This window comes from Coccinella septempunctata, chromosome 9 (assembly GCF_907165205.1).
Source record: "Coccinella septempunctata chromosome 9, icCocSept1.1, whole genome shotgun sequence".
Taxonomy (NCBI): Eukaryota; Metazoa; Arthropoda; class Insecta; order Coleoptera; family Coccinellidae; genus Coccinella; species Coccinella septempunctata.
In genome coordinates this window covers 12,382,990-12,399,110 of record NC_058197.1, presented here as the reverse complement: position 1 = coordinate 12,399,110, position 16,121 = coordinate 12,382,990, and the positions used below count along the sequence as shown (strand labels likewise).

Here is a 16,121-nt window from a genome sequence, read left to right as displayed (position 1 = left end):
TTACTTATAAAAAATCATTTTACAAAATAAATAATTTTTCCTGAGGTTCCATTTGGCCTACTTTCCGAAATTCTCCTTTTGAACTACCAGAAATTTGATCTAACAATATTAAAGTTAGATCTACCTTAGCAGCTGATCAAGAATCTGTGAACCCGCGAAAAAAGAATTTATTTAAGCGCCAAAATCACGGCGCTTCATGAAAATTCTTCTTAAAATACCAAAAATCCTTTCGCATCCATATAGGATGTGGCAGCACAACAATTTTTATAAGCCGAAAAGAAATCACCTTACCCGATCAGCAAAAAATTTGAAAAAGATCGAAAACTGCTAGATCGATTCTGATCAAAATTAATAGGCTTCGTCACGTGATACAAATATTGAAATATTTCAATAACTCGAAAACCCTTTTTTCTACATTTTCCTGCCAAAACTGATAATAGCTGTTGATATGAAGAAAAAAACCTGTGAAATGTTAATAAAAACCACGGTATATTTGAATAATATTACAGAGCTCAAATAAAACAGACTCTCCACCATCATTCTCCTCCATACAAGATTATCAAACCAGATTTAGTTTTAATAATGAGTCGTAGCTCCGTCACGGCTTGGATATGACTGGATAAAATAGTCTGAAACACTTCATTTCCACAATTGTTCAAATTTAGGCTTTCCAACTCCGACACAATGTCCGTTTGAGTCGACACCGTCGACCAAAGGTGAAGAATCGTATCGAATTTCTTCGTTGTCGTTTTCAGAGCTTCCGCCAAATCCAAGACTGCTTCCCGTTCTTTAGTTTCCACTATATGGTTCTTCTTACCCTTTTTACTCTGTCTCGGCTTGACTAAATCGTTGCACATATCGTAAATGATACACGCAATACACACAATCTGAAAAATGATTTTAATTGAAATAAGAATACTGTCGTATATCGGTTATACTCACTTCAACATTATTTACAACAAACTCCATCGTTGTCCTCAACTGTAAGAAATCTACAGTTTGCTTAATCATAGAATCTACATTTTCTATTAAATTATTTAGTTCAGTCTTTATAACGGTAAGCAATTCATCGTATATTTCCTTCTCTTGCTTCACGAGACCCACAAGGAATTTGAATAAATTACCCAGAATTGTCTGATAAGGACATTCCAGAGCACAGTGAATCCTCGATGGCAACGGCAAAGTGATACGATCCTTAAAATAAAAATCGAAACAGTTCGATTAAAAAAAATTGTACGTAATTAAATAAGAATTAAAATTACCCTACTGAAAGGCTTGTAATCCTTCTTCCTAACACACTTTTCGAGGTCCCCCCACTCCTCCACAATCCTCTCCAATTTATCAAGTTGAGCTTCTTGGATACCCGTAGTAGCTTTAGCTATTTCTAAGGCCGTAATGGTTGCGTACACCACCTGAGCGCGCAGCTTCAAAAAATCGACGTCCTGCTCGAAAAGAGTCTTGATTTCTTCGGATTCCTCAGGGGGCCCCTCCACTCGCTCCGGATCCCAATTGGAATAAACGTTCAGGTCGCTGTTATTCCTGAAATTCAAATTTTCAAGTTGGGCCTCCTGATCCTAACCTCGAAAATTCACCTCAGCAAATCCCAGTCGGGATTCAAATTCTGGGCCAAATTGCAGCCTAGCGCCTCCAGATCCAGGCAGCACATGAAAGTCAGCATGATCTTATCGATGGTCACCGCGGCATAATGAAGGCTGTGGTTCAGCCGTTCCCTGAAATCCATGAAATCTTCCAATTTTGCGAAAGAGCCGAATTTGTAGGATGACGTTAAATGATCGGCACTCTGAAAGAGAAAGAGCTTTATCAATTTTGCTTCTGTTAATTGAAGAAAGTTCACTCACATCTTTATAATTCGAAGCGAAAAATTTCAACGTTGTGTCATAATGCGAGGTAGCTATACCTATTAGGCCGGTGGTTGGTAATCTAGCACAATGTATGTAACCTAAAGAATCTAATTGTAAATGCTTTATTTCGAGACTATCATACATATTTTGAGCTCCAATGGCGCCTCCTAGAAAAACAGAATAACATTCAATGAGAAATACGCTGAAAAATATGGAAGATAACCTACAAGGCACAGATATAACCTAACTTACACAGATTTAACGAACTGTCAAAATCTATGGTTCCCGTAGGGAACCAGTGTGTGTAATCAATGATTATGTCAATTCGTTAGGAGTGCAGAGATTGGGAGTGAAAGCCCTAAAAGGTTTGTGAAGAGATGCAAAATCCTCCCAAAATAAATTTCAATCGATATCTGAAAAAAAAACTTACCAACGGTATGGTACAACCGTACACACAACAGCTTTGCATGGAAATTACTCGGACTTTTTTTGAGCAACCATTCCAAAAGAACAAGAGCGACAATAATAGGTTCGGCGCTCTTCTGCATCTGCGCCAAATCGTACATCACATGAGCTGCAAGCAGAGCGTAGGGATCTGAAGGCCCCAAATCGGTGGGTAACAATTGGGTGCCGTAGGACTGGTAACCATGTTGGTAATGCAGAGAGAATGCGGTAACCAAAGCTTTTAGGTGGACGTCTGGGAGGTTTCGATGGCTACCACATAGTCTCGACAACTGAAGGGCGGATATATGCCTTTGCATTTGCTGTTCCTGAAAAATATCATTCGAAGACTAACAAACAGAAAACAGAACAGTGAAGAAAAATATTAGGTTAGGTTGGTAACCACCAAAATCCCTAAATGTCAATAAAACCACAGATCAGGAAAACTCACCGATTTCGGAATATTTGTAGCGCTTATGCCAACATCTTTGAGCAGCCTAGAGCTCAAATCCGATTTTTTATCCTCATCTAGCAGCTTCAGATAGGACCTTAGATCTGTGACACAACAAGGCTTGTGTCCAAACTTCCTGAAATACTCTACGAAAAGCTCTATGGTTTCCCCGAGCAATTCAGTAGTATCTATACCCCTGTCAACGAGCTTTGAGCACAATTCGAATCTGGCCAAGTATGGACCCCTGAGTAAAAACCCTGAAATAATGCGATGATTGAATTTGAATGAGGTATATCGCATGAAGATTAATCACCGTTATCAGCACCGTTTTCCACAAGCCCACAAATGAATTCGTGTGCTTTTTCTGGAGTATCATCGATTGTATCTAAATTATTTTCTTTCAATTCATGATTGTCTACATTGTTGATTATCTTATTTTGGGACATCAATTCCAATACCGAGTTAACGTAGTGCTTCCAAACATTCCATTTATCTACACTAAAATGTAATATACAAAATAATAAATACACTATTTAAGCCCATGAAACTCATCAAATTGAAAAAACACATAAATTTTCTATTTTGAAAATTTCCAACATATCTTTCTGACAAATATTTTTAGGTTATTTTGATAGATAAGTATAGTAACGGAGATAACCAATAAAATTATTGGGCAGCAACAAATCCTTCGCAAACTACTCACTTCATTATCCTGAGAAGACATAAAAGGAAAAACTCACCTTTCAGCAAGAATTTTTTTACATATCAAATTCACATCGCTCCACCTCCTAAGATTAATGAAATATGGTATCTTAGCAAGGGGTATATCAGTACAAGATAGTTTCCTGCCAAGTGGTCCATCCATAACTTCTATTATTTCTTTGTACTTTTTCTGTTGCTCCAGAATCATGATATATAACTGAACTTGTTGATCAGCATCCATCTTATTTTCTGCTATAAGTTTATCCATCATTCTTTCGGCCAAGCTCAAAAGAAGATTCCTCTTTTTCGGATCATTTTTATCTTGAAATGTTCAATGAAAATTTGTTGTTGTCATTTTATAATGAGATTTACCTTCTCCTCTAGTGGCTTGTAAAAGAATACTCATGACTGCCCAGCAGTAATAAGGATTTTTAGGTTTGAATTTATACAATGCCATAGCGGCTCTTTGTTGAGACTTGAAATCAGAAATTCTTACATACGACATGAAAAGATGAGTATGCAGTTCTTCGTTCGACGGATCTTGTCTTACTGCTGCTTCATATATTTTGCATATTCTATCCACTGGCATTTTGAAAATAAAAAAACATAATAAGACAAATTACAAAATTAATAATAATACACGATACACTTTTTTTTAAACTTAACACTCATATTTGTGATGAGTTTACCTTGTTGTAATTCCCGAAAACACAAAGTCATAGCTTGTAAAGTGGCTTCATCAGTGGGACATTCAGTTATCAGGTTATCTAAAACTGCTATCGAATCACTTTCCTTGCCAATACGAAGCAACGTAAGAGCTTTTAAGGCCTTAGCACATAACAAATTTGGCGATTTTTTCAACACCTTATCACATTCATGTAGGGATTTCTTGTTGTTACCACTATCAAGCCATTCTGAAATCAAAATTTTCCCTTAAATGAATTCTAACGAATTCTCTCCTCAGAAATATGTTGATATTTATTGATACTCCTTGTGTTGACAGGGAGACTTAATCAATCATTGATATCAATTTAATTAATAATAATAAGATATTTTACCATAAATTGGACGAAGTCTCCTCTCAATGACCGAACTGTCTTGTACGTGAAATTTAGACATTTTTAGGCTTGTATTAAATAAAGGCGTATGAAAAATATACAGAACTGTCTTGAATTTTTCGGCTACCACTCTAGTAAAATAGTGGAAAGGCCGACAAAATATATTTCTTTTATTTCAAATAGATCTTCCACAAGGCACCGAAAACGCCATGACTGAATTTCTAACCTAGGCATAGGATGTCAAAAAGTTCTGTGATTGTTAGGCTGCTTTTCCACTGTTATTTTTATATTTCGAAGCTTCGTTTCGTAACTTTTGCTGATCGAAACTTTATTTGCAACAGTTCTTATAGAATAAAATGGTGCAAATAGGTATTACAAGTATTCACTCTCATTTTTCACAATACTTCAATTTTATAAAAAGTTTTTGTGATCTGAGCGAGTTTCGAACACGTGACCCAGAGTCGACATTCAAAACTCTCCCTTACTGGATAGCTCATGGGCGTAGACAAATAGGGGCTGGGGTGAGCACGTGCCTCCCCTCAGTGGCGGAGACACCTGTCTCTGTCGGTGGAGAAACTGGAATTGACATAATTTCAGAGGCTCTGATAATTTTAAAGAAGGCAAGATAAAACTACACTGAGTCCCCAGCAAAACTTTTTTCCCTCTTAAAAAAATCCCGGCTACGCCAATGGAATGACTAGTTGAGCTTAACTCGTTGAAAAATTTATTCTAATGAGTACAATTGAGAGGATCTACAGTGTTCTACACGAGTCTAGCTCCAATATATACCTACATACGCTATTGCGATTTTTTAATGCTTTTTCCTCAATTTTCGATCTTTACTCAGGTTGAATTGTTAACAAGAAGATCCTAGTCGAATGGTGGTGGTTATTTGACAAATTTTATAAATTTTTCTTCAGTTGTTTTCCAGAAGAAGCTTGGAAAATTCAACTGTGAAAATTCTCTTCATGTCACGATAATTAGGGGAAACAAATCTGAATTTCCTCTTCACTTCTTCGAATAACATGACCCTTTCCATCGATTCCAAGAACTCCCATAGGCATTTTTAGTCGTCTATATGCATTGAATAAATATTTCCACGAAAACTATTACAATATCTGAAGTTTTATTAGGAAAAGGGCAAACAAGTGACCCCTACAACAGCAAACAAGATAACGACAAAGCTCTCATTGCTACTGCTACCAATTATTTAATGAAGTTTACGTCTGTTCATTGTCAAGATAGTTCGTAATTTTTTTAAAAACACTATGTTATTTTGTTAAGGTGTGATTGACGAAATAATGTTTGAGATGAGGCTCAAACGGTGTTACCTGGTGTGTCTTTTGAGTGTATTGGCGACTCCTACATTGAGCGTGAGTGTATAATCAATGATGATAAATTCAATAAATTTGTTAAACAACAACAAAGAGTCCACCCTACAACAACTATAATAATGTCATTGAACTATGATAAATATTGAGTAAAATTATAGGTTGTCTATGAGTAATATAAATTAGTGGTTAAGATGTAGTATGGGTAGATACAATAATTCTTAAGGTCTCTTAATTTCCTGGAGAACAGGAGAACTCAAAGTCCAGTCTCATAATATACAGAGTGTCCAGCATAATATGAAAAATATTTTAATGGTAGATTGAGGATACCTGTGGGATCAAGAAAAACCCCTATATGTAGTTTCTAGCAGTACTGTAGATTCTGATTTATAGATGTTTTTCGAATTTGAATCGAAATTATAATCACATCTCCGATTTGACTCAAATTTGGAAAAAATTAGATCTCACCAGGTACAAAAAAAACTGGAGTCGATATCATGGCCCTTTAGAGTGAATTTCATGGGTTTTTCGATATCTGCATATGTATAATAATTTATTCTCTCGAGTAGATTTTTAAAATCCTATCCAGGGGCATGGTGACATGAAATATCACATTTGCTGCAGGCTTTATGATGCCAGTAGGGCAAAACTAATCTCCATAGGAGGTTCTTGGAGTTCTTCTGGCAGCAGCTAGTATTAATAGCTGATTATAGAAGGCTTTTGGACATGTCAGAACTAGACATAGCTGAGGAGACACCTGTTTATTGGTGTTTGCTAATAAATCAAAGATCGATTGTCTTGACCTTCTGAATGATCAAATTTTCCAGGTGTACACACCCTCAGTAACCATACCAAGAAAACCCCATCTAACCCCCGGAATCAAAACCAGCGGTTGGAGAAACTCCCCATCAGAAGACGTCCTGATTCATCACAACTACAGCCATGTCAATTACCAAAATCCACCGGCAGGTAACGCCCTCACTGCAGCTCAAATCTATGAGAGCACCACGAAGAAGATGTACCCCGTATATAAGCCGGATGAAGGTCAAAATCTTCCGCCGCCGAATGTTTCTCGGCCATCAGGCAACGAAAACCACCAGAAGGTTATAGTAAGGGTGAAGAAACAGCTGCAGACCTATGAGAAGTGTCCCCCTGGTATGACAGGGCAACTTGTGTACTCTCTGTCCTGCAACCAGTTCCTCAACTGCTGGAAAGGAAGAACTTTTATACAAAATTGTGCTCCAGGTAAGTTATTCTTGGTCCAAACACCAAAAAGGTACGCATTTGTGACCATTAACACTTTCATTTTTGAGGCGTCAAAAGCCAATAAACAAACTTCGATAAGTATTTATTTTTTTACAGGTACCCTCTTCAATCCAGACACCCTAAGCTGCGACTTCCCAGAGAAAGTACGTTGTATAACAGGTCCAAGACGTACCATCTACGAGGAACCCTCCCACACCCTATACCCACGTCAGCTACAACCCAAATGTCCTGAAGACTTTTCAGGGAGGATACCAAACTACGGGAACTGCTCCAAGTTCATAGTATGCATGCAAGGCAAAGCGATGGCCCAAATTTGTCCCCCTGGTACCTTATTTGACACAAACAGGAACGTCTGTGATTTTCCCAAAATAGCCAAGTGCTTCAACGGCGAAAATCGAGATCAATCTACACCAAACGTTGATTATTTTGTAGTCGGTCCATCCAATCATGTCGCTGAACAATATAGACCCTCCAGACCTTCGTACTACCAGACGAATTACGGCAATGAAGCGTCCAACACTCGATGTGGCGACAACGGATGTCCCAAACAGTTCGCCACACACCCTCCAGATGGGGGCGATTCTGGTTACCTCCAAAAACCTCCCAGAATACCCGCAAACAATTGTAATCCACCATCGAATTGCTACGCATCTAATCCTTCTCAACAACAGAAACCTTTGTTCACTGAAACAGCGAATCCACCAGCCTTTGGAGATCAGAGCAACATAGCCAGTCAACCACCGCCTGGTATGGTCCGAGATCCAGTGACCTCGAAACTGTGGGGTTGTAATCTCTTGACATTGGAATGCGTAGATCCCCCGAGGTATATCTCAAATGGGGGTAGAGAGGGAAAGATAACAAGACCAAACAAAAACGTTCGAATCATCTCTAATTGCAACCCTCAATCAGCAAACTGTGGGGGGCAACCAAATCAGAATCTGCAACATGTTAACCCCATCCAACCGTCATTTGGATACAATCAAGGAGGATATCGAGTCTATTCCACTCCAAACATACCTCCTCCAACTAGGAAACCCACATTGTATCAACCTCAAGCTCAGTGTCCACCAGGAGCTACTGGAGTCCATCCACACCCTTACAATTGCTCGCTGTTTTTGAACTGTGCCAACGGTCAAACTTTCGTCATGAACTGTGGCCCAGGAACGTTGTTCAATGAAGCAATGATGACTTGTGACTTCGATTATAACGTGGACTGTAACAGAAAAGGTGTTAGAGAACCTGATGGAAATGATATTAGGCCTTACACCACTCCAAGACCAACTCAAAGTACCACCAGAACAACCGAACGTGAAGACGTGTTCACAACCACCTACACATATTTAACTCCAGATAAAAGTTACATTCAGAGGGGGCATTACATCACCAGACCTCCGAAATCTCAAAGTTTCCACCGAGATTCCGATTATGAAGATTTAGGTCCGAGTGGTCACGGTTTTTCAACGAGGAAACCTTTGAAACCTATCCAGAACTTCGACCAAAACCTGATTAACGACAACAAGAGGGAAACACCAAAGGCTTCTACTAAAACTTGGCCACCACCCTACCCAGCTACGGACACCAACGCAGACTATGTTTTTGAGTACATTGTCGATATGGAATCAGATTTGGGGGCACAAAACGCCAATAAGAGAGAAGGGAATGATTGCACCAAGGACACGTTCAGCTGTGGCCCATCCAAGTGTATCACCAAAGACTTAATTTGCAACGGAATTCAGGTAATAATGGTTGATGTTGAAGGATAAATCAATTTTTGAAGGGTTTTCTCTAGGATTGTCCTGATGCTAGAGACGAAATTGGATGCAACGTTTACCTGGACAAATTTGATGTTAAAAAGGATACCAGGTTGGCTGTTACGGAAAAAGAAAGATGGGACAACACCACAGCAACTTCTTGCGCCTACTTATGCCTGGAATCGAAGAATTTTAGTTGCAAGTCATTCAATTACAGGTCAGTTATTTTACAGAAGAACTATATTTATTTACAGCCGAGTACTGTACTTTATCCAACTATTTCTAAAATATATCTCCCCTCTTTATCTATAATATATGTGTATTCGTTTCCCAATAATCTCAAGTTTCTGACATTTTAAAATCACTATATGTATTATATAGCAATATCTCTATGTTGAGAGCCTAATTATGAGCATTTAGTTTTATAGCCCAGTGAATAATGAATAATGACCATTGAATCACAAGTGATTAATACATGTTTGATAGACAGTCCGAGAATAATGGTTCATTTATGACGAGTGATTTGAATCTACTAGTCAAAATTAAGAACTTATTTTTGAGCTCCATTATCTACTTTTTTTTCAAGGAAAATAGACAACTGCTGCCTCTTATCGGACAAAAATGAGGGAATGACTGGAAGACTGATGGCCTACCCTCCTAATGACTACTACGAACTGAAGAGTTCCAAACTTGACTGCAGCAACATGTTGAAATGTGACAACAACAAATGCATCCAGAAAAGTCAAATTTGTGACGGCCAAGACGATTGTGGTGACAGAGAGGACGAAAAGAACTGTCCAGCGGAAAAAATCGGCTACAATATCAGGCTGAATGGTGGTAAAAATCCTTGGGAAGGAAGAATAGAAATTTCTGGTGAGTCTTGTAGAAGGTACCTATCGAAAGTATTTCTTCAATGTGGTTTTTCTCAGCTTTTGGTCGGACTGGCTACGTGTGCGACGACAAATTCGATATCAGAGACGCAAATGTGGTCTGCAAAGAGCTGGGTTACCACTTGGGGGCGGCAGAGGTGAAGGGAAATTCCGTTTTCGCCAAGGACGTTCCTCCAGAGAAAGTGTTCTACATGATGGATGATGTTATGTGCTTAGGAAACGAAACGTCGATCAGGGACTGCGATTTCAACGGTTGGGGTTCTCATGACTGCACTAACACAGAGGTACGAGAATTGAACGTGGTTAAAACTTGAAATAAAGCTGGAATAAAAAAAAATGGAATAATATAAAATTCAAAAATTCGTTTGCAACTAAACATTGAATTGGATTGAGATGAGAAAGATCATAGATAATGAGGGACTTTTAAAAAATAGTCAAAGGAAACTAGGATTCACCATTTAAAAAATTACCGAAACATCATATCACAAATTATTTGGGACACGTTGAAGAAAATTTTTTACATAAAAAAGAGCGTAACTTGAAATACTGAGCTGTCTGAGCATATTTACGACAAAAAAACTGTCTTTGATTTATTGAATTTATTCCAGACAGACTGGCACTATACAGGGTGCATCATTTAATTTAATTAATTTAAATAATAAATATATACATAGTTTTTGAGATAATTTACTATCTCAAGTTAAATGGTTATCTTTCTTTATGGTAGAATAAGAAATAAATGTTCCTCGAAACAATTCGTTCAATTCATTTTTGGCGAATTATCCCTTTATTATTCTGATACAAATCACGAAATCACAGGGCGTGTTGGTCTATTCAAACTAGCGCTTAGTTTTAGTTTTTTCTACTTTAACAAGTTTAAAGCATGCTTTATCGTTGTATAGAAAAATATCACGAGTTTAATGACGAATTAAAAATGACCTGCGCATTCACCATTTTGCAAACACAAGTTTATAACACGTATTTTTGGTAATTATGAAGAACTGGAAATTTTTCGAAAACACTGGCGTGGGTCATGAGTTTTTGCATCCTGTTCATATTAATAAACAGAGCGGGTATCTATCCAGATATTGAACTCGTCTATTGCTGCTTTTACTCCCTGAAAAAAAAAAAAATATTTTCCCAATATCTTCCAAAATACAGATCCGATAGAATTGAAAGCTGATGTTTATCTTCAAATGTCATTTTAGATATTCTTGCAAAATTTGAGCATCATGTGTCGAATAGCTTCAGAGATGCAGGTTTTTTGTGGAAAATATTTGAATTTTATTCATTTTCTAGATTTCTAATGATATGATCCTCCGGAAAGGAGGTTCTACAAATATCTTTTCAGTTTAAATCCAATCGAATCCGTATTTATTCGAAAACTGCGAAAAAATTGGGGAGATAATTTGAGATATTGTTAGATTAAAGTAATAAATTCCCCTTGTTTTAATGAAAATGTATTCTTCCCTTTGAATTGATTAGTTGAGGTAACTAGTAAATTGAGGAGGCACTCATTTCGAAGAACTATGATCTAGATTAACCCTAAATTTGTGACCCTAGAACTTAGCCGGGATATTCATGTGAACAGATAAGTGGGACTGTAAGGTAAGGGAGAATATCTCTTGTCTGAGTTCTATCCATCTGTTAACTTCATAAAAACACAACTCCAAGTCAGATTTATCACCTTAACTGTGCAGTGATTTCGAACCAAGAAGATATAGGGCTATATCTTCTTAGTTTGAACGAAAATTCTGAAATTGGTCTGCAGATACGAAGATTTCAATTGTTCTAACGTGTCGCTTGGACAGCTTTGGCTGGCTAAAGAAGCTAATCATTCTTTTTACTTTTATTATGCATTATAATGATTCCAGGTTGTTGGAGTTGTGTGTAACGGTCTGCAAGACAAGTGTCCTGACTTATTCTGGAAATGCAAGGACACCAACGAATGTGTACCAATGGCCTTCGTCTGCGATGGACCTGAAGATTGCTCAGACGGCTCTGACGAAACCGAGGAATTATGTACGGTAAGTCGGTGTCTCTACTTTGAGTGCTCCCTCAAGAATGCACAAATCTCCTGAAACTTTTCAGGCACCTGTTGAAGTCAGACTGGTCAACGGTACCACGAGAGCTGAGGGAAGGGTTGAAGTTAAGTACCATGATGTTTGGGGCAGTGTTTGCGACGACGATTTCAACGATGACGCCGCTAAAGTGGTTTGTAAGAGCTTGGGTTACAAGGGTACAGTCACAGTGAAGAAAGATGCATATTTCGGTCAAGGTGGGTGATTATTCTGAGTTGAATTGATAGATAAGAGTCAAGAAAGCTGTCGGGATTGTGCTGGGTTGTTTTTTGCAGGTCAAGGTCCGATCTGGCTAGACCAGGTGACTTGCTTTGGTAACGAGACCAAACTGGAGAAATGCAGCCACTGGAAATGGGGTGAGCATAATTGCGACCACAGCGAAGACGTCGGTGTCATTTGCAGCAATTCAGATACTTCGGACATAGAAAGACACGTCAAAAACCCTCAAGAAATCAACAGTAGCTCCTATACCACTGATCAATCTTATCCAATCTATCCATCCACTTGTGGCTTGAGAAAGAACAGCATATTCAGCGCAGATAGCAACGTCCACTTCAGGGTAGTTCAAGGGTCAAAGGCTAAAGTTGGGGACTTCCCTTGGCAGGTATGTTACATTCGAAATTATACAGATAGGTTGTTTTGGAATATTGTTTTGCAGGCTGCCATAAGGGTCAAAGGACAACTTCGCGTGGCTCACTGGTGCGGAGCTGTCATAATATCCTCGAAATTCGTTCTAACAGCCGCTCACTGCCTGGTTGGATACCCCAAAGGCGCCTATATAGTGGTAGCTGGCGACTATAACGTGGTAGAAAACGAGGGAACTGAACAGCATGCTTACATAGAGGACTTTTATATCCACGAGGACTTCAGAAAAGGACACAAGATGAATAACGACATCGCCCTGGTGAAACTGAAAGGGCAAGGGTTCATGCTCAACCAGGACGTCCAAGCCTTGTGTCTTCCGGAAGGGGATACTGACTATAACGTCGATCTGAACTGCACCATTTCCGGGTTTGGTTCTATTGAGAGCGGGGTGTCAGGTAAGTTTTGTCACTAACCATCCTATATATTGAAATTTTTTGGACAGTTTACCCCAGAAATGTTTGATAGGATACAGGTTCAGGGAATAAGCACCTTAAGGTCTATGTTGTCTTCATAAGAGTAGTTTACACCATATACAGCTCGTCTTTCATTTAATGATATTCAATAACTTGGATGGCTTCAAGGTGGTTATTTCCTGGCTCCTAAAGATTTCTCATCCAGAGGGTTTTTCGCGTTGGCTAGCAGTGGCATTCTATAACCAGGTGATCTAGAGTTTCATCCTCCTTTCCAAACACTCTGAGATTGTCCGTTTCTGCAAAATCTATTCCCATTAGGTGTTGCCTTAATGGTTCTTTAAAGAAACCATTAAGGAGGTGTAGCTCTTTTTATCTACAAGTTTCAATAAAGTTCCAAAAGAACCTTACCATCTAGCTGGTTAGACACGAAAACTAGTTTGTCTGCATCGTTCAGGGTTAGGTTGTAGATTGTGTGAGTAGATAGTCTTGCATCTCCTTGCACAAAAATGTGAAGATGTAATAGCATCTCCATAGTTGCAGTAAAAGTAGGACGAAATTCCCCAGAAAAAAAGGGGCATGCTGTCCTTTGGCGTTTTGCAAGTTTGTGTAGGATTTGTTGGCGCTCTGTACATGATTACCAGGAAATATTGTCATGCCAGTCTTTCTCGTTCTCTTAATTTGATACTTGCCTTTAATAAAAGCGCCAATCCCTATCGCTTTTGAACATTCAATGGTCTTTCTTTTGAAGGGATTGGGTTGTGGATTCACTATTCTGCCTTCTAGATCAAGATTGCTGAATTTTATTAATGAAAATTGGGAGTTCGAAGATTCCAGGATGTGAAATAAGAAAAGAACACTCAAATTGTCCATCCATCGAACTGAACTGAGTTATAAATCATTTTGTTTCAGCTTTCTCGAACGAACTTAGAGCTGGAGAGGTTCCTCTTCTGCCAGAGACGGTATGTAAGATGCCTCACGTTTACGGAGATTCTTTGACAGATGGTATGTTTTGCGCCGGTCATCTGGATGGTGGCACTGACGCCTGTGACGGAGATAGTGGAGGTCCTTTGGCTTGCTTGGACAATGGTAAAAAAAATTATTTCTAGAAAGAAGTTGAACGATATTTATATATTAATGGAGTATATTCAAACTGTATCTTCAAGACCCGATCATCAATTTCTTTTTTCGACATCAATTTATTTTTGTATTCTTTTGTTTTCAAAACTACCTAACCCCTTTGAATGAATTTACAGAGATTCAATTATTGACCCCAGAAGGTCGAAAATTCGCCATAAATTCATTCCATTTTCGTCGGGGATCGAGTTGTGTTTCTCTGACAAGGTCAAATGAGACAGAGACCATGTTTAGACTTGATGAATCTTAAATTTTGTTGTTATTTTTCCCTCATCAGTTAAATGGGACTAAATTTTCAGGTCTCTTCACACTGTACGGGATAACTTCGTGGGGACATAGGTGTGGTTATGCCAACAAACCTGGAGTTTATGTGAAAGTTGCACACTATAGAAAATGGATTGACGACACTATGAGAAAGAATGTATAGAAAATTTGTGTAGTTGTTTATCGAGATGTACTTCAAGAAGAGCATATTTTAGGCTTTATAACATAATAATTAATAATGATTCTTTGATTTTGATAACAGAATTTTGATAAGTATTGTACATAAAGTAGGAAAAATCAAGAAAATAAAAATATGATTCAAATTGTTGTTTTGAAATGAAATTTTTATGATTTTGACATATAAAGTGAGGTTCTTTGAAACTATAATATTATGTACCTATATTATTTCGGGGGGGGGAGGGGGTTTGAACCCCCAAAACCCCTACAGTTCCCGAAAGTATATTGAAATTTTAAAAAGTCCTTCAAAAACCCAGCGCATTCGTCAATTTGCAACTCTTATTCAATTCGAATTTATATTCGAATTGCAAATGTTATCATTTGCCAACTGAAAATATACCGTAATCATAAAGTTCCAGAATGAAGACTCAAATTTTGAAATTTCTTCTTTAGATGGAGAAGGGTGACAAAAATCAGTAAAAAAAATTTCTACATTCATTATAGATACCCAACAAACACTATATACAGCAACTGTACAAATACTGCACAACAAGTGCCACCAGAATGCAGCACAGAGATTGCTGTACTGAAGCTGCACAGTTTCTGTTTTGATAATTCTGCATTTTCAAAACGCAGTTTTTTATGTACAGTGACTGCACAGTTTCTGTAATGATAATTCTGCATTTTCAAAACGCAGTTTTTGATGTACAGTGACTGCACAGTTTCTGTAATGATAATTCTGCATGTTCAAAACGCAGTATTTGATATACAGTGAATGCACAGTTTCTGTATTTGCAATTCTTCATTTCAAAAATGGAGTATTTGATATAGAGTTAATAATAGAATCTATAATAATTCATAGAAATTCCTAAAACTTAAGCATATACCTTCTTCAAGAAGTTGAAAATTCGATTATGAAGGTTAAAGAGACATTTCATTAACGGATTTAATTCAATAATTGAAGACTCCTTTCATTACCAAAATATGGATTATACCCATGGTAGAAGAATACTTCATCTCACCATGGTGGTACCAGAATTAGCCAAATGATGGCATCACTGCTCTTGACGGTTGCTATCAAAGGTAGCATACACGTCTATTGCGGTGCAGCATAAGCATACGCCAAACGATGGCGCCACCGGCGACGCACTACTCTATATCCTCTACGTAACCGGCGTTTATAGCAGGCATGAACTACGCTGCTTTGACGATTGTCGTAAGTAACTCACAGATTACAGAGTACAGAATACAGAATACAGAGTACAGAGCATAAAGTAAGTCAAGATAGAGGGGAAACTGAGATAGAAAAACTGGACCCCTTATTTAGTTTGTTGAACCACCGCATGGGGTCGCTTCCATCGCTGATATTACGTTTGTAAACATTTCCATAACCTCGTTCTTTTCGTCTTTGTCTGCAGTGAGAAGTGCATCGTGATTCCTAATTGTTTTTTCTGATAATTGAATTAGATGTCGGAAAATAGAAATATTAAAAGCAATAAATTTTGTGTGCCGAACTGTGGTGATAAGACTAGTAGACGTCATCGGTTTCCTGAAGCAGATAATAAACAACCGGAAATTATCAAACTTTGGATGGAAAAAGTTTGTAATCCCTTGTTGACTACTAAAAGTACTGAACAAATACGAAAATCCTATTT

The 16,121-nt window shown here is 38.0% G+C and overlaps 2 protein-coding genes across 2 annotated transcripts; one reads left to right on the top strand and one right to left on the bottom strand.

Annotated features, from left to right (window-relative positions):
• Positions 1-467: 467 nt before the first annotated feature.
• On the bottom strand, positions 468-4,756 carry LOC123320919 (phagocyte signaling-impaired protein). Its single transcript, XM_044908410.1, has 12 exons — positions 4,515-4,756; positions 4,146-4,370; positions 3,829-4,038; positions 3,495-3,777; positions 3,068-3,252; positions 2,755-3,011; positions 2,293-2,632; positions 1,860-2,029; positions 1,593-1,801; positions 1,263-1,539; positions 943-1,194; positions 468-887 (listed from the first exon to the last, which is right to left on the bottom strand). Exons 1-12 carry the CDS (start codon positions 4,573-4,575, stop codon positions 537-539), a joined length of 2,820 nt encoding a protein of 939 aa, XP_044764345.1. The 5' UTR covers positions 4,576-4,756; the 3' UTR covers positions 468-536.
• Positions 4,757-5,702: 946 nt separating this feature from the next.
• Positions 5,703-14,612, top strand: LOC123320918. Its single transcript, XM_044908409.1, has 12 exons — positions 5,703-5,887; positions 6,673-7,090; positions 7,208-8,847; positions 8,901-9,079; positions 9,449-9,735; positions 9,792-10,036; positions 11,627-11,779; positions 11,844-12,030; positions 12,109-12,437; positions 12,492-12,873; positions 13,801-13,977; positions 14,325-14,612. The coding sequence occupies exons 1-12, from the start codon at positions 5,816-5,818 to the stop codon at positions 14,450-14,452; spliced, it is 4,197 nt and encodes a 1,398-aa protein (XP_044764344.1). The 5' UTR covers positions 5,703-5,815; the 3' UTR covers positions 14,453-14,612.
• The last annotated feature ends 1,509 nt before the right edge of the window (positions 14,613-16,121 follow it).